This window comes from Kogia breviceps, chromosome 10 (assembly GCF_026419965.1).
Source record: "Kogia breviceps isolate mKogBre1 chromosome 10, mKogBre1 haplotype 1, whole genome shotgun sequence".
NCBI classification, from domain to species: Eukaryota; Metazoa; Chordata; class Mammalia; order Artiodactyla; family Physeteridae; genus Kogia; species Kogia breviceps.
In genome coordinates, this window is record NC_081319.1 from 3503033 (window position 1) to 3521685 (window position 18653).

The 18653-nt window shown below is 51.9% G+C and overlaps 1 protein-coding gene across 1 annotated transcript in view; it reads left to right on the forward strand.

Moving 5' to 3' along the window:
- LSM3 (LSM3 homolog, U6 small nuclear RNA and mRNA degradation associated) overlaps window positions 1–18653 on the forward strand; it is a 166532-nt gene that overhangs the window by 95452 nt on the left and 52427 nt on the right. The window contains exon 4 of the mRNA XM_067043360.1: window positions 10210–10289. Coding sequence (XP_066899461.1) covers window positions 10210–10289 — 80 coding nt within the window. The remainder of the gene's footprint in view (window positions 1–10209; window positions 10290–18653) is intronic.

An 18653-nucleotide genomic window follows, 5' to 3' on the forward strand; every position in this document is an offset into this window, starting at 1 on the left:
GGCTCCTTCTCACTGGTCTGGCTTCAGCACACATTTTGCCCCTCGGTGTAAAGTAGCCCCTGGTGCCTCCTACAACCTCACTCTGTCTTCATTTTCTGCACGTCTTTATTGCTTTATTTCTTTGCTCACTTGTTTATCTTCTGTCTCCGTCACCCAAATCTAAGCTGCTTGAGAGCAGAGGGTTTTGTCTGCCTTGCTCACCGCTGTATCCCAAACCACAGGTGTCTAGTGAATAGCTGTCGGCGCAGGAACAATGTCTGCGGGGGGAATGAAGAGACCTCCTCCTCCAGCTCGCCAGCCCGTCTCTCCCCGGCCTTGCTCCCTCACTCTTCCCTCTCTCCCCCGGGGACTGACGCTCTTTTTGTCCGTTCCTCTCCTCTTCCACTAGATGACTTCCTATGTTCCTTCTTGATTCCCTTGCTTTTCCTACAGAGAGCTGAAAACTTCTCATTCTTTCTGTTCTCAAGGTTAGTGTGACTTGAGCCTTCCATCTTTCTCATCTTTCGAAACCTCTGCCTGCTAGGCTGGGCCCTCTTCTCTTTGGCGGCGGAGGGGGCCACAGGGGGCGGGTGTGGGAGGAGATTTTGATGAATACGGAGCCATAGCCCCAGATGCAGTGGGGTCCTCATCCCTGAGGCTGTGAATGGAGGCTAAAGAACCACATCCTTGGCATGCTCCCAACTCCACCCCCTGGGAGAGCCCCAGCCCTAGCTGCTGCTGTACGTAAAGTTACTTCTCTTCTTAAAACCAGGTTTTGACAAATCTGCTATGCAAGGGCTTCAGTGAATTGGTCAGGCTTATGCCAATTGTTAACTGGACTAAAGCACTTGAATGGCATTTACTTTACAGTTTACAGGTCTCATCAGTCATTCATCCAGTGAATGTTTAATAAGCACCTACTATATACCAGAAATGGATCTAAGTGCTTTGCATATAATAATTTGTTCATAACACAGGTACTTTTATTATCATAATCCCCACTTTACCAGTGAGGATCCTGTGTTCCGGAGCTGGGTTTACTATAAAGCCCAGTGTCTTAATCTGTTCTGGCTGCTATAGCAAAATACCGTAGTCCAAATGGCTTATAAGCAGCAGAAGTGTATTGGTCACAGCTCTGGAGGCTGGAAGTCCAAGGTCAAGGTGCTAGCACGGTCGAGTGAGGGCCCTCTTTCAGGTCTCCGACCTCTCATTGTGTCCTCACATGGTGGAAGGGGCTAGGGAGCTCTGTGGGATCTGCTTTATAAAAGCACTAATCCCATTCATGAGGGCTCCACCCACATGACGTAATTACCTCCCAAAGGCCCCACCTCCTCGTACTATCAGGTTTAGGGGTTAGGATTCAACACATGGATTTGGGCGCGGGGGACACATTCAGAGCACAGCACTCCGAAAATGTTTTCAGGGTTCCTCCTGTACACAGGCTCCTTGCTTGTTCCCAGGTGGGGCCCCAGCGCTATGTTCACCGGTCACGTGTGCAAAATTTGCAAAAGTAATATATTTCACCTGCAAGCAGCCAAGCCCTCTCTTTCTACAATGAATCTCACCCATCCCTCTTTCTCTCATGTTGAGTGGTAGTGGAGAGGCTGTGGGTATTTGGGGGATCCAGCTTAGGGGAAGTTAGGTTGGAGATACATTTACTTTGAGTTCACTGAGGCAAACGTATATGGTTGAAAGTATGGTTACGTTATTGCCAGCCGCCATCCTGGTGTAGAAGACAGCTTTCAAGAACACCCTACAGCTGCCCACGCCCACTGGCCTGGATTGTAACTCAGAGATACTGGTCCAGAGTTCGTACCACCATCTGAAGATGCTCTGTGTCGCCCAGCACAGAAAGCATGCAGAAGGTGAAGGAAAACCAGGTCTGAAATTCAAGGAGCCAGAAACCATTCTGTAGAAAATTCTTCCTATCATCAGACATGTGAAATTGTAAACGGAGGATCTGCTTCTCGGTGCTGCTGTGGACGCCTGGTCCAAACCAAAGTTCTCTCCTTCAGGAATAGACTGGATAATGCAGCATATACAATTAAAACACAGTACATTTTTTCCCCTCTTTTGGGATGACCACACGAAATGCAATTTATCAGAATTTCTGTGTTTTTAGGGCACAAACTTATAGCTGTGCTACCAACAGCCAAGCGGTCTGTAATAGGTCATATATGAACCTGATGGACGTTTTTCTAAATCTGACATTGGTGCTAAAATCTATGTGTTTATATAAAACACTTACAAGTACACGTTGTGAAACTGAAAGAAATTTTCCTGAACAGTCTGTAGTAATAAAAACAATTCAACAGGGCTCATCATTAGAGAAAAGGCTGGGTTATCTTTTAATTCCTTATAGATAACCTGACGAAAGTATCATCATATAAAGGTGGTCAATGAAATGCTGGGGGGAAAGGATTATAAAGGTATCTCAGGTAGTTAATACACAATACAAATACTGTGTTTATTTTTCTAGGTTTTGTGATGTTTGTGGCGTTTGCCAGCTTTGTAAAATTTCCAATTTTCTGTGATTGCTTTTCTCATTCTAAATCTCACCTATTGTACCTAATTTTCTATTCTTTTTCTTAAAGAGGCCCCCAAACGGTACGGGCTTTGGGCTCCACCTCTAAACTGTCTCCATCATGTCTCTACCAGGACACGGTGGCTTCCTTACGCAAACACAAGCTCAAACAATCCGCACTCTTTTTCTGCCCTTTTAACACAAAAGGTAGCTTACAACAAATACACCGGCAGCTGTGGCAGCGCCAGCCGCGTAGCAGGACACGCGTGAGAGCGGGGACAATACTGCAATAGCCCGGGGGAGAGAGGATGGTGGCTGGACACGCGGAGTCCACGGGGGTGTGGAGGAGCGGCTGGATTTGGACTCGGTTCTGAAGAGAGTCAACGGGAATAACTGACGATGTTGCGGATGACAGCAAAAGGAGAAGACATCGAGGACGACTTCGCGTTTCCCGGGGAGGCTATGACCTGGGGAGTCGGGGCTCTGGGAAGGCGGCTGTAGGTGGACGGAGAACCCCCGCTCCCCGCGCTGCTGTCCCCCGGCGCTCAGCGGGCCGACGCAGACGCGGGGCCGCCCGAGACCGCCCGGAGGCGCCCCAGGCCCGGCTCCAGCGGCGGCCACGGCCGGCCAGGCCCTCCCCGCGCACACGGCCGGGCGCGGGCGGCCCCGGGCGGCCCCGCGTGCTCCCAGCCCCTGCCTCCCCGCTGCCGGCCGCCGCCAGCTCCTGGGCAGGAGCGGATGCTTGCAGAAGCGCCCCGGGGGAGAGCTGCACCTGGGCTGCAGGAGGGGGAGCCTGACCCGGTCAAGGGACCTCTCTTCCCTGAACCTCCCTTTCCCAGCGTAGGCGCGAGAGCGCGTCCTTCCTGGAGGAGTCTGTGGCGGCTCCTTGAGCTTTTGCAGGGCTAAGAAGACGACAGCGACCACAGAGACGGTGAAACAGTTAATAGTGTTACTGAGCGCTCACCGTGTGCCAGGCCCCTCCTAGAACCCCCCCAGCAACCCTGTGATGTCAGCCCCTGGCCTGTCGCCATTTTACAGATGAGGAAATGAAGGCAGAGCAAAGGGCTCGTGGGATGGTTACGCTTCCTGCTCATGATCGTGAAGCCACGGCCGGTAGCGACCCTGATGGGGCTGCGGCTTACTGAGGGCTTGCTCTGTTTAAGCACTCCACGCGCAGGATCATGCCAAAGCCCTACGTCCCTTCTGTGGAGGGACGTATATCCCTGTATATCATCCCCGTTTCACAGATGAAGACTCAGCCTCAGTGGTGTGACGTCACTTGCCCGCGAAGACACAAGCTGGTCGAGTGGCAGAGACGGGACGCGAACCCATGACTGTCTGAACGAACTCCCAGACGTGATTGCTACCGGCCCATCCTGAAGGGGTGTCTCCCCTGTGGTGAGGCGTCCCCTCACCCATCCCTGTCCCTACATCGGGAAGGACAGTTGTGGTCTGTGGCCGCGGGGTGGTCATTCTGGCCCCAAGGCTAGGCCAGGGAAGTGGCTGCTTTGCCCAAGGGCTCACAGCTGGGCAGCGGACAAGAGGACTCTAAGTGGGGCTCAGGACCGGCCCCCCCACCCCTTGCGCGGTGTCCTGAACCTGCTTCCTGCCTCTGGGCTCAGAGGAAGGAGCCCCCAAAAGCCTCTTCTTGTAAATGTCCTTCTCTTGTGGACGCAGGCTGGTCGGCCCGCTGAAGACACCTGTCTTCCTTCCCTACCAGGCGCCTGGCCGTCTTGCCGTCTCCCCTGGATCTGCCGGCCCGACCCTTCATGAGATGTGGGGGCCTGACTGGGAGGCCCCCAGGGAGGTCTGCTACACGTCCGAGGGTTTGGCACCTCGCCCATGTGTCCGCAAGTCTCGCAGTCCTGGCCCCAGCCCACCTGAAAACCCCTGCTTCTCTCCCATGCCACACAGACCCTCAGCCCCAGTCCTAGCCTAGAGAGCCCCCAGGGCTTGTCAGAAAACGGGATCATCAGAATCTGTTGGGACAGATGGGGGTGTCACGCAAAGTCACACAGCAACTGAGAGGCTGAGGCCGCCGTCGGCCACCTGGGAGGAGGTGGATGGGAGGCTCCCGCCTCCCCACCCGGAAGCTGGCTGTGAGGCCCTGCAATGCTGTGCAGCCTCCGTGCACCTGGTGTCCGCCGTGGGGTTTCTCTCTGACCCGCAGCGCCGGGCTGCTGGGACGCGAGCTCAGGATCAGACTGGGGGTCAGCTGGGGCCCTTCGGCACCGGCCCGGGACTGGCTGGCTGGGGTCTTCTGCACTCAGATATCTCCCCCCACCCACTACTGTGGGCTTTACCTGAGGCCCAGAGGTCCCAAGGATGGTGCTGGAGCTGGGATTGAAGCCCAGTGCTCTCCGACTGGGCTACCATCTCTGCAGTTTGCACAGCGGGAGGCGTCTTGGTGTGTGAGAAATTCCTCTCTTGCACCCCGACCCTGGGGATAGAGGCTCCAAGCCAGCATGGGAAGGGCCTGAGGAGACAGCTCTCCTGGGCCGCCAGAGGTGGGGTGTGAGGCCTCAGCAGCCTGCATTGTGGCCCCTGCTTGTCTCCGGCATGGTTCCTGGAAGACCAGGAGCCTGAGCCTGGGGGGGGACGGGGTGATCGTCCCATCTATCTAGCCAGTGCCCACGGGACATATGGCAGCAGAAGGTCCACGCTCTCTTGGAGGAATGCACTGTCACATTCTGTACACTCAAGCGTGCACACCCTTCTCACCCTAGAGAGAGCTAGATCTCTCTCCCCACCCTTAGCCCGTTTGAGCCTCACATCAAGGCTGCCTCCTCCAGTTGCCTGTGCTGTGCACTGCACAACCCCAAGGGGTCCCAGTCACGTGGACCGTGATGTGAATGGCACCCCCGGAGTTGGCTGCCACAGTGGCCCTGCTCACAGTGACCTGGGAATGAGCCAGGGAGGTTTGTCCCATTCTGTTGCTGGTGGAAACTGATGCTCAGAGATAGCCAATGACCTACCCTTGGGTCAAAGAGTGAGTCAGTGGCTGGAACAAAATCTATGTCATCCTTTGCCTCCCTTCCCCCAGGCATTTTAAATAGAATTATTTCTTTCTAAAACTTAAATTTACTTTTTTGTTGTTTTTTTGGAGTCCTCTTTTATATATATATATATATATATATATATTTTTTTTTTTTTTTAGTTGACATATAGTTGACTTACAATGCTGTGCCAGTGTCTGCTGTACAGCACAGTGACTCAGTTTTACCCATATATACATTCTTTTTAAAATATTATTTTCCATTATCGTTTATCCCAAGAGACTGCATATAGTTCCCTATGCTATACAGTAGGACCTTGCTGTTTATCCATTGTAAATGTAATAGTTCACTAGATTTGCCTTAAAAACGAATCATTTTTAAACTGCTCTCTATTTTTGAAGAGGAGCCATGTTCATGTGACAAAAATCATAAGGGTATGAAAGGATGTGAAGAGACAGCTGCTCCCTCTCCATCGCTGACCCCTGGGCAGCCGCAGTTGCTGTCCTGTGTACCTTCCAGAGAGAGTTTCTATGCCTTTCACGCGAATGGGCACATACTCACTGTTTTCACGGCGTACGTCCTGCAATTTAGCAGAACGTTTCAGGCTGTCTGATTCTTTGTTTTGCGGTGAACAGAACCATTATGTGGAACCCTGGATGGCTGTTTAAGCAGGACCCACTGGGTGTTCACTTAGGGTGCTTTGGACTCCTCACTACAGCAAACAGTGTTAGATGACACCCCCAGCGCCCTCTTCTCTGCACATGTATCACTTCGTGAGTCTGAAAAAGAAGGATAACTTCTTTATTTCTTTTAAGTCAGAATGTTTCATTTTTGAAACAAAAATTAAACATCGTGAGAGGACACATGCTAAATACAAGAGCAGATCCGAGTTGCCCAGCCCTATTGATTCTACTCCCTGAAGGTGACCGATGTTTCACGTGATTTCGCAGCTTGCTTACGAGGCTGAGTAGATGTGGTAGGTTGCAGAAATGGCCACAAGCCTTCACACAACGCTGTCTCCGCGCACTCCCTCGTGCCTTTGCAGCTCCTCCCATCAACAGGCAGAGCCTAGTTCCCCCTGCCTCGAACCCGGGCTTGCCCAGATGCCTTGTGTTGGCCAGGAGAAGGTGCTGGAAGGGCTGGTGTGCCAGCTCCGAGCTGGGCCTCAAGAAGCTTTGCATGCTTCTGCTAACTCTTCTGGAGCCTCGCTGACCCATGGGAATAAGCCTGGACTAGCCTGCTGGAGGATGAGAGACGCGTGAGCAGGGGTGTCAGCTCAGTTGCCCCAGTCAAGGCCCCAGAGAGTGGAGAGCCCAGCCATGACCAGCAAAGCCGCCTACCCAGCTCACACCTGGCCTCAGCTGTGTGTAGAAGCCCAGAGAACTGCCCAGAGCAGCCCCACCTGATTGCTGACCTTCAGGTTCTCAGAACCATTAGCTAAATTTGTAGTGGCTGTTAGCCACAGAGGTTTGGAGGATCTGTTTTGCAGCTTGGTCCTTGTACTAGGTCACCGATACAATGCGTCTTGGAGATACTTCCCCTACACGTATCGGAATCAACCTCATCTTTCTCATAGCTACAGAGTATTCCATTTTTGTGGAGGTGCCAATGGTTTATTTTTCCAGAGTCTTCTTGGTGGACCTTTGGGTTGTTTCTTTGCTCCTGTGCTTCTGTCTCTTCATCTGTAAAATGAGACTGACAAGCCTGCCTTGGAATTAATTTTTGGAAATTGGCATTATTTGGTGTAGAATGGCTGATGCTTAGAAGGTGCCCAGCACGTGTTTTCTTTTCCTCCTTCCTGTGGGACAACTTCCACTCAGACAGGAATAGCAAACCGGTTTGTCTCAATGCCCATTGTCTGGTGGGTGCCCCCAAGAGCTTGTTCTGAGCAGGACTATGAGAGCCTGTGTCTGAGTCAGGGGCAAACACCGCCGTGATTGATTACTGATGCCTGCCCTGTGCACCAGGGAGGAGTGGTGAGAGGGACACGTGCTGTTCTTCATACGTGTCTCCACCTGAGCCTAAGAGGCCCTCACTCCCATTCACTCAGAGTCTCTGAGGATCCATATGACCGTCAAGACCTAACAGGAGGGCACTGGGGGGATTTGGACCCAGCTTGCTGTGCGACCCAGGACAATAGGCCCTTCCCTCCTGTATTTCAGTCTCCCTGTTTGTCAAGAAGCAAGTGGATGGCAAAGCTGGGACTCAACCGCAGGTCACCTGACTCCCAACCTGTCCTCAGTTACCGGAGCCTGGACCCTCACATGGTGGTCTGGCCTGGGGTGGTTACAGCTGGGAGTGTGCCCCGCACATGCTATGTGTCCCCAGAACTTCCTGAATACCCGGTAGGTTTTGGCTGTGGTCTCCACAGGACACGTTAACCTGGGAGGCCATCTGCTGGGGATGGCAGCCAGGTTGCAGACTCTCAGGAGGACTGGTCCCCTTCCCGTTATACTTACCCTGATGTTATAGCCCTCTGTGGGCAGGGGAGGTGTCAGCTTTTTGTGGTGAGGGTCTCCTATTAGACTGTCCACCTTGAGCAGTCCTGAGCTTATTTATATTTATGTATTACTTTTTCCAAAAATACCTACAAGTAAATTTTATTTTAAATTCCCCAAAGAGGTTAAAAAAAAGAAAGAATAGTATAAGATAGCAGGATAAAATAATGTATATATCATGAGAGAAGGTTGAGAAAAAGTCATCCCTTCTCCACTTTCTCACTTACTTCCCTGCCCCCATCTCCTGACTCAGAGCTGGGGAGGGCAGATGAGTGGTGGTCATGCCTCTGCTTCTCCTTCCCTTGCCCTCAGCAGACATTGCTAATCAATGACAGGATTTTTCCTCACTGAGTCTAAACACAACCTCAGGATCCTTCTCAACACAGTTGTCCAGATAGCCATCCTCCACACAGCAAAGTTAAAAGCTATTTCATCTGTGGTTTAGAGTTACACCCTTCCTAAGGATAAAAGTACCTGTGGGAGAAAAAAAAAATGAGTGCCCTGCCCCTCAGAAAAAGTATATGAGGGAGAGGGCTGAGGCTTTAGTGCTAGAATTTCTAGCATCAGCCTACGGTTGGGCTAGAATTTAGGATTAGGAGAGAGGGGCATGATTTAACTGTGGAATGTCCATGCTTCCAGAGATATGATATTTCTCTCTCTCTCATCTTTTTTTTTTCTCCACATACATGTTCTTCTGACTTAGTCTTTCTAACAGCTTCCTTGTCCTCATTTAGAGCTGGAAGTGTCCTTAGAAATCCACTTGACCAACCGTATCCTACAACTCGAGTGGTAGATGGAGGGAGAGGAGCAATCCTAGAGCTGAAGGGAAGAGCTGGGAGGGCTGCTGGGGCCGAGCCGCTCTGAGAGACAGGGAGCAGGGAGAGGGGGCTGCAAAGGAGGGGGCTCCCATCCCAGGGAGCCGGGAGCACCTGGAGGAGAGCACACAGCCCCCAGCGGCTTGTAAAGGCTTAAACATCGGATTCCTCTGGTACTCAGACCTCAGCGTTTTGCTGTAAATGCTTCTCCTACTCCCTCCCCCGCAAATGTACACCTTTGTTTTTAAATAAATTTATTTATCTATTTATTATTTATTTTTGGCTGCATTCAGTCTTTGTTGCTGTGTGTGGCTTTCTCTAGTTGCGGCAAGACGGGGCTACTCTTCATTGCGGTGCCCGGGCTTCTCATTGCAGTGGCTTCTCTTGTTGCACAGCTCGGGCTCTAGGCGTGCAGGCTTCAGTAGTTGTGGCACACGGACTCAGTACTTGTGGCTCACGGGCTCTAGAGCGCAGGCTCAGTAGCTGTGGCGCACAGGCGTAGTTGCTCCGCGGCATGTGGGATCCTCCCAGACCAGGGCTCGAACCTCTGTCCCCTGCATCAGCAGGCAGATTCTCAACCACTGCACCACCAGGGAAGCCTGTAACTACTCGTTTAAAAAACTGTTACATTGAGATACAATTCATATATTATAAAATTTGCCCGTTTAAAGTATACACTTCAGGAATTCCCTGGGGGTTCAGTGGTTAGGACTCCGTGCTTTCACTGCAGGGGTCCTGGTTCAATCCCTAGTCGGGGAGCTAAGATCCTGGAAGCCACACATTGTGGACCCCAAAATAAATAATTAAAAATAAAAAAATAAAATAAAATTTTTAAAAGGTATACAATCCTTTTTTAACATATTCACAGTTATGCAACAATTACCACTATATAACTTTAGAACTTTTCGTCACCCCAAAAAGAAACCCAATATCTATTAGCAGTCACTCCCCATTCCCCCTTCCCCCAGGCAACCACTAATCTGCTTTCTCTTTCTATGGATTTGTCTATTCTGGTTATTTCATACAATATATGGCATTTAATGTCTGACTTCCTTCACTTAGCATAATGTTTCCAAGGTTCACCCATGTTGAGCCTATGGCTGAAAAATATTCCATTGCAGGGATAGACCACATTTTCTTTATCCATTCATCAGTTGATGGGCATTTGCGGTGTTTCCACATTTCGTCTAATGTTAGACAAAAGAATGACTAATGCTGCTGTGAACATTTGTGCACAAGTTTTTGCACTGACATATATTTTTGATTCTCTTGGATAAGTAACTCTTTTTTAGTGAAAAGACAATGCCTGCATGCGGTGAACAAAACTGCCAGCGGTAAAAAAAAAAAAAAAAAAAAAAAATGTTTACAACTAAAAGCCAGACTCTTTCTCTCCCTAGGTGGACTCTCCCTCCCCGGAGACCACCCGTTTGTTTCGTTCCTGTCCTCCCAGAGATATTTTCTGCACACATACACTCAGGTAAGTGACCGTTTCTTTTCTCCGGCATGAATACCCCTAATGGTTCTATGTCTTGTTCGTCTCGCCTGCCAATACCTCTGGATCCTTCCGCATTGGCGTGCAGGGCTGCACTCCATTCTTTTCGTTTGTTTATTTATTTCGTTTATTGATTTTTGGCTTCATTGGGTCTTCATTGCTGCGGGTAGGCTTTCTCTAGTTGCGGCGAGTGGGGGCTACTCTTTGTTGCGGTGCACGGGCTTCTCATCGCAGTGGCCTCTCTTGTTGCGGAGCATGGGCTCTAGGCACACGGGCTTCCGTAGTTGTGGCTCGCAGGCTCAGTAGCTGTGGCTTGAGGGCACTAGAGCGCAGGCTCAGTAGTTGTGGCGCACGGGCTTAGTTGCTCCACGGCATGTGGGATCTTCCCGGACCAGGGCTCGAACCCTTGTCCCCTGCATTGGTAGGCGGATTCTTAATCACTGCATCACCAGGGAAGTCCTGCATGCCATTCTTTTAGCTCCCGCCTCGCTGAATTGTTTGGACATACCCTTTGTTATTAAGCCATTTGAAGGTCATTTAGGCTATTCTTGATCTTTGTCACTGCAAGTATGCCACCCTGAACTTGCTTGTGCACCCATGGAAAATTTTCTGGGGGGTAGACCAGAAGGCCCAGAGGTAGACTTGCTGGGACCTGGAATGTGAGCTTCTTTTGGTTTGCATAAGGAGATGGTCCTGAGTTTCTTGATATTGGGGCTGAGTCTTATTCACTCTCCTGCCCCACAAAGACGCGTGCAAAGCACAGACATGTGCCCAGTGGGGAGATGAGCAGAGCTTGCCCTGGACCCGTTTCTTCCCTTGAACTTGTGTGTTTTGAGCCCCGCGGGGCTGGCGGGAAGACACGCTGGATGGTAATTGCGAAGTCATCAGCCAGTTGGTGACCTGGAGTAGCTGTTTCAGCCCAACTACAGAAACCGTAGATCCTTTGCCAAACCGTTGCCATAAATGTTAAGAACCAAGCTCAATTATTCTCTTAAAAATAGTAACTTTCAAGAAGATGGAAGCCTTCAACTTTAAAAGCAGCCAGATTAATAAGAATAATCTTTCTGAATTATGAACTTGGTATCATGGTATAAAGAGCCTTTTTTTTTAAATCTTGCTGACTCAAAGATAGGCTTTGAAAACCAGCCTCGTTGACTTTGCGCCCCTTTGTTTGTCTATTCTACAAAGGTTTTATTGCAAATCAATTTTATTGTACAGTGTACCTTAAAAGTTGACAATCGAGTAAGTCAGCTGTGTCTCAACCCTGACCCGAAATCAGCCAGGTGACCTTGAAAGTGTTCCTTATCTTCGCTAGGTGGCAGTTTGCTAACAACATACAGAGGGGTTAGGTAAGACTGAGACTTTGGGATTTTACACTTGGAGATCCAGCTAATTTCTGTCCTTCGATAGCTGTCAGGTGCCCACAGGTGGATGTGAAACCTTACCCGCCGATGAGGGGTTAATGTCAGATTGACTCTCTAAAGCTTGTTGGCACTTGGAGTGCAAACAAAGGGTTAATGGCACCTTTAACCATGAAAATGGGCCCTTTCGGGGCCTTGTTAGCCTAGCTAAACTCCGAACTAATCCCATTAGCCTGTGCAGGGGCCTTTGGCAGAGGTTTCTGGGTGGACATGGGGCGCGAGCGTGGCCCAGGGAGCGCAGATGAATTAGCATCTCTTCCCTGGCTCATTACCGGAGGATAAAGGCGCCTCCCGCCGCTGCCAGCAGGTTGGGAGCAGGAAGTTGGGTGGTTTGGACAGCAGGAATCTGGCTCCACAAAGGCTGCTGAAAAGCCTTTGTTCCAGGGCTTAACGGGGCCCCTTTCGTGGGCAGCTCACGTCTCCACTGGAGCCAAGGTCCTCACGCAAACACTGATAAACAGCACAGCCGGTGCCAGAATAAGCTTCGTGACACTCCCGTGCCAGCCAGTCGCTCCCCTGCTCACCAACTGTCAGTGACTCCCCATTGCCCACCCACTCTCTGCCGGGCTCTCCAAGCCGACTGCAGTCCCGCCTAATCACCTGGCTGACCTTAATGCCCACTACTCCTCAGAGTTTCATTTTAACCAGCGTGTGTCCAGCATCCAGTCTGGGCCAGACACTCTGCTACGTGCTGTGCGAGCATCTCATTTCCTCTTGATGCGTTTCCTTAAAGAAGGTCTGAGTGGGAATTCCCTGGCGGTCCAGTGGTTAGGACTCTGTGCTTCCACTCCTGGGGGCACAGGTTCGATCCCTGGTCGGGGAACTAGGATCCCACAAGCCACACAGCAAAAAAAAAAAGGGGAATGTCTTAAACCCAAGGTGCAGAAGTGGAAAGCAGCCTGCGTAATGCCACACAGCCAGGAAGCAAAGAGCCAGTGCAGCCTCCAGCCCTGACTCTCCCTGGCTGCCCGAGGTACTGAGCACCGTGTGGGCAGGGCAGTCATGGAGGGGGCGATGCCGAGTGGTGAGAGGGAGCAAGCCAGGCAGTGAGGCTGGAAGAACATTCCAGACAGGGGGAACAGCAAAGACACAGGCCTTTCTCTCTCTGGGCCTCAGTTTTCTCATAGGTCAAAAATGTGTTTGTGTGTGTGTGTGTGTGTGTGTGTTGCAGGAAAGGGCACCCTTTCCAGGGCCCTAGAGCGGGATCTTATCTAACGCGCGGAAATGAATTGTCCCAGGAGACACACGTGCTGGCAAAGCAAGAGACTTTATGGGGCAGGGGCGCCCGGGCGGAGAGCAGCAGGGTGAGGGAACCCCGGAGGACTGCCCCGCCACGTGGCTCGCGGTCTCGGGTTTTATGGTGACGGTTAGTTTCCAGGTTGTCTCTGGCCGATCATTCTGACTCAGGGTCCTTGCTGGTGGCACGCACATCACTCAGCCAAGATGGATTCCAGCGCAAAGGACTCTGGGAGGTTGGTTGGTAGGACATATGGACTTAGGTCTCCTCTCTCCTTTTGGCCTTTCCCAAATTATTCTGGTCGGTGGTAGCTTGTTAGTTCTGCTTTCCTTACCAGGACCTCCTGTTGTAAGATAACTCATGCAAGTGGCTACTATCGTGCCTGGTCAGGGAGGGTGGGTTTTGGTCAGTGGTTCCCGTAACGTACGTGTGTGTGTGTGTGTGTGTGTGTGTGTGTGTGTGTGGTGTGTAGATGAAAGGTGTTGCCTTCTGGTTCTCTGATTGGACTTGCACCCTAAAGCACTCTGGATTTCTCTGAATCTCCCCGCAGAATCAGGGAGGGAGTGGTGGGTGCCTCTTTAAATGTCTGCCCTGGATCCCTCACTTGTCTCACCTCCAGCCGCATCAGACTGATGGCTGCACTCCCCGTGCAACCTGATTTCAGGAAATCAACAAACAGACCGTTTGAGACGGCTGAGCTTGGGGTGTGTGGGGCGGGGAGGGGTGGAAATGGACTTTTCTAGCCACAGGCAGCTGGACGTGAGCAACGGCTGCCCCCTTTGGACAGTGCACCGTCTCCACTACTCCTTATGCCTTGTAAATCTGGTCAGTCTTGCTTATTCCTGTCCTCTGCACGGCCCCTGTAGCAACTTGAGTCTGCGACTCCCGGGCAGCATGTTTCACAAGGCTGGTGAAGACCCATGACTCCATTTCTGGTCTACTTAACAGCTTCGGCAGCCATGTGACATCTCGTTTGCTGCTTTTCTCCCTTGCTTCCTCCTTGCTTTCTCCCTCTATCATCTCCTGGTCTTTCCCTCTACCCCCTCTCTCCTCAGTCCCTAGCAAATCTCCCTCCCACCCCCACTTATTTCTCTGTCACATCATGGCTAAATCTGCTTTGACATAAGAAGTCTATCAGGGGCTAGGGAGGGCTTCAGAAAGGTGGTAACACTTGAGCAGGGCTTTGAGGGGTGAACAGGAGTTTGTTAGGCAGAGAAGGAGCAGAAGACTAGCATGCTTAAGCACTGGGCTGGATTCACGCCGGCAAAGTTTGAATCCTTGCTTCTCTACTCTCCAACTCAGTGATCCAGATTGATACATCATGTCATCCAGCCTCAGTTACCTCATCAGCACAATAGAATTTCTCTAGCACCTACTAAAGTCCTGAGCTCAGCCTTTAGTGAGAAGATTTCTTGGTGCAGGCCTGGTGCCTGATTTACAGAAAGCACTCAGTAGATACCTGTTGAATAAATGAATGAATGGATATGCCAGGCAGAGGGGATGGCATCAGGAAAGGTCTGGAGGTGAGACCATGCACAGCATGTTGGGGGAATTGTCTCCGAGTCGGAACCCGTGGCAGAGCCTGATCTTACTAGCTCGTGAGAGTCCATGTGCATGTCTCTTTCCAACTCTGCATTCAGTGATGTCACCCAGTAGCTTGGAATCCACCAGTGGACGTCTTTGCACCACGGAAATGGGCAAACACTGCAGGTCAGAGCTTTCTTCCTTCCAGGGAGCCAGTTTACCAGCCCACCAGCCCCTGCAGCTGTGAAGATGGTTACAGTTAGATTCCAAGGGACCTTGGGCAGCAAGGGCCTGGTGATAGTCTGTTCTGTCTGTTCGCTGAAGGATTCAGAAAGACAGTTAGTTCAACACTACCTGACCTGAGAAAGATGAAACAAGCCCAGAATTTGATTTCCTAAAATATCCCAAACGTATTCTATTCTTTTGCATAACTCTAAAATTTAAAAAAAAAAAAAAAAAAGATCCTCAGCTTAATTAGAAAAAATAAAGACCATTTATTTCTACTGAATTAGCAAAACTTGAATTAGAAAATCACTTAATTTCCCAAGGTGAAAGATCAGAGATTTTTATTTACGAGAAACAGAGTGTGGGGAGCCCCATGTGAGAAGACAGCAATAGCCAGTCCAGTCCGGACACGATTTTGCAGGAAAGGGTGTTGGCCTTTATCCTGGTAGCAATGGGAAATCACTGGAGGGTTTGAAGCCAACAAATGATATGATCAGATCTGGTCTTGGAAAAGATCCTTCCCACCGCTCTGTGAAGAGCCTGGAGGGGGCCGACATGGATGCAGGGAGCCCAGGCAAGAGATGAGGGGGTGTGGATAAGCATGTTTCTGGAGAGTCGAGTCAAGGTTCTGTGTTCACCTTACTTCCTGTTCCTCCTGGGCACTCAGCTGGACTACACTTCCCAGCATCCTCTGCAGTCCAGAGGGACCATGTGATTTACTTGTAGCCAGTAGAATGTGGTAGGAAGTGATATAGGCCACTTCCCCACCCGGCCATAAAACCCTCCCACACAGTCCTTCCGGTTGTTTCTCTTCACCTCACACCTCATGCCAAGGATCTGGGAAGGACGCCAAGGCCCAGGGGATGACAGAACCACGAGCTGGAAGGAGCCTGGGTTGCTGAATGGCTGTGTGGAGCGGAGCCCCCTTCATCAGAGCGCACTGAGCCATGAAATCTGGGCTGTTTGTTACAGCAGCTGACCTGACCAGGGTCAGGGGGATGGAAGCAGAGGCAGGTGTGCAGAGCTGAGAGCTCTTCAGGGGTAAAATCATGGGGCCTGTGATAGATAAGGAGTGAGGGAAGAGCAGGCTCCGCTGAACACGCCCCACCTTTGTACCGAATGGAGGTGCCTTGTACCGAGAACACTGTGGGGAGACCGTCTCTCTGAGTGGCGGTCACTCACTGAGTGGAGATGTCAAGGGGTTCTTCTCTTGGGCTGTACAACCCAAGACAGCCCGGCGGTTCCTCTGGGAGCACATCACGGTGGTGAAGGTCACCTGCTGTTCACAGGGAGCGAGTACGAGGAGTCGTCGTGCTGCCCTTGACCGGAGCCTGCCCGTGACGGTTGGGGGTTACTGACTGCTTCCCTCCCAGGCCAGCACACAGCACTCCATGTCTTTGGACTCCAAGCTGTAGCAAGGCTAATGTTAGGGCATCATTTTTTTTCTCTTTCAGCAATATTTCCCGAGTATCTACTATAACAGTAATGTTAAAACTACTACTTATCGAGCCCTTACCATGTTCCAGATCCTGTACCAAGCACTTTATTACATGACTTCATTTAATCTTCAGTCAACAGAGATGAGAACTGTTAGCGGTCCCATTTGACAGGTGAGGAAACTGAGGCCCCCGGAGCTGAGCCTGGCCCCCTCCTGGGTTCTCCTCGCGATGCCCCTCCAGGGCCTCACAGTTCTTGCTCCTCCCAACTGGGAAGTGGCTGCTTTCTGCCACCCGACACACTGGCACATCCTGGAGCCCCCTTCCTTTGTCTTCCGGGAGCCGGGGGCCGAGACACCATATTTCTTTTCCCTCCCCCAGAGGGACTGTTGCTATGCCAGGTCCCAGGGCCCAGATTAGTAGCCCAACCATTGTTGGCATGGTAACGTGATCACATGACCCAAATCATGGCCCCTGATGAGCACAGGCTCCCAGGCCGGTGCTGCCTTCAGAAGGGGGCCATGGAGCTGGCTTCTAGAGTAGCTCCTGGGCTAATTTGAAGACCCATCGGAACCAGCTGAGTCCAAAAAGTAGAGTTTAAGGCAATCGCAGAATCCACGGGGTTGGGGGGAGGTTGACCCACAACCTAGAATCGGGCACCGAGTTGCCACTGTGACTCTCTGAGCATCACTCGTCTCTGCTTGAGACTGTCACAGGGCAGAGGCGGGCAGCTGTCCACCCAGCGTCCCTTCTCGCTTAGAAGAGCCCTGATTTGGTTCAGCAATATGCTCAGCTAAATGTTCTTTCCCAACTTCCTTTGCTGCAGCCATGAGACAAAGTTTTGGTCAGTGAGACATAAGCAGACATCTGCGGTGGGTTCTGGAAAAGTTTCTGGGGTTTTTGATAAAAGGCAGAAAATACAGCTGGCCTAGGCTTCCTCCCCTTCATTCTTCCTCGGGTGCAGATATGATGCCTGGAGCTGTAGCAACCATCTTACAGCCAGGAGGGAAAGGCAAGAAAATCACAAAATTCCAGCTCTGATCCCACCGAGTGACTGAACCAATGCCTCTGGTCACCTCCCTCTAGACTTCTTATCACATGAGAAAAAGATAACTTTCTTTATCAGGCCAGATTTGTTTGGACGCTGCAAGTGAAAGCTGTCCGAATGGAGACAATCGTCACTTTCACTACAGCTGCATCGGTGGAAACGTAATTGCCCCAGCCCCTGCGTTTCACATTTTAGAGCATCTGAACTCAACTTTCTGGGTCCCAAATTCAAAACAACGTTCCTGAGTTGGGACTCATTGGCCCAGTTTTGATGGCTTATGCCCGGGCGAATCATGGGTGGCCGGGGAGGACAGGCTCCGACTGGTCCAGTTAGTGCCAACCCCTAGGCCACTACAGCCCTGCCAGCCCAGCAGTGGGATGGGTGCCATTTGCCATGACAGTTAGAAAGCCTGCGGGGCAGCTTGACCTATCAGTAATTGTTCCAGCCGCTCAGCCAAGGGCACTGACAGGGGATCTCCGCTCACCCGCTCTGGCGTCCATTCGGCCCACCCTGTTTGTAAGGCGTTCACTGTGCGTGCTGCTGCTGCAGGCCGCAGGGCAGGATGGGAACCGGGTTCACAGCCTGGCCCATTTCCCCCGCTAGACCCCAAGGGCAGCCTGGCTCTGTAAAGCCCTTGGACTCAGTTCGCATGCTCGGGTTCAAGCCTGGTCTCTGCCCCTTCCTGGCCGGTGATGACCGTTTCCCACCTGGACACGCTGCTGAGCTGAGTCCCCTTCCTGGCTGTGTGACCTCGGGGCGGCTGCGTCACTTCTCTGCATGTGATCCCCCCTCTGTAAGCGGAGGGGGTAACCCTGACCTCTCAGTCTGTGGGGGTAAGAAGATTTATGAGAGAACTCTGGCTCGCACGGGAGGTGCTCAGTCAACCCCAGAGATAAAATTTAACAGCCCCGAGGGAAGGCAGGACAAGTAAGAGTTCCCTGAGGCCAGCCGCCCAGGAGGAGGTTGGGCACTGGCCGGGGTCCAGCCCCCGACCTCCCACCCAGAGCTTCTGCTGGAGCAGGCAGGCAGCTAAAGCCGAGGGGCTCCAGACACCTGCCTCGGGCCCGCGTACGCGCCCGTGGGATGGGTTGGCGGACGTGGGTCAGCGGTGCATGCCGGTCCCCAGCGTAAGGGTGGCAGAAGGCTGTCCCTGTCCGTCGGAGGGCGGGCAGCCACCAGGGCCACATCCATGTCTAAGGGAGGCCAAAGGCAGCTCCTGGGTCCGGTCAGTGACAGCTGCTGGCCACAGAAGAGGGGCTGACCTCTTTGTCCTCCGGGGTGCCGAGCGGGCTGGCTAGGCGGACAGCGGCTCCGATCCAGGCATTTGGACAACCGTCCCCTGCGCTCCGGGCGCCTCCTCAGCGATTGCCAGGCACCGTGTGGAAACAAAGCTTCCTGCCCGGCGGGCATCTACCCCCGCCTCCCTAGGCCAGGACGTCTGCCCTGCCCCTCAGGAAC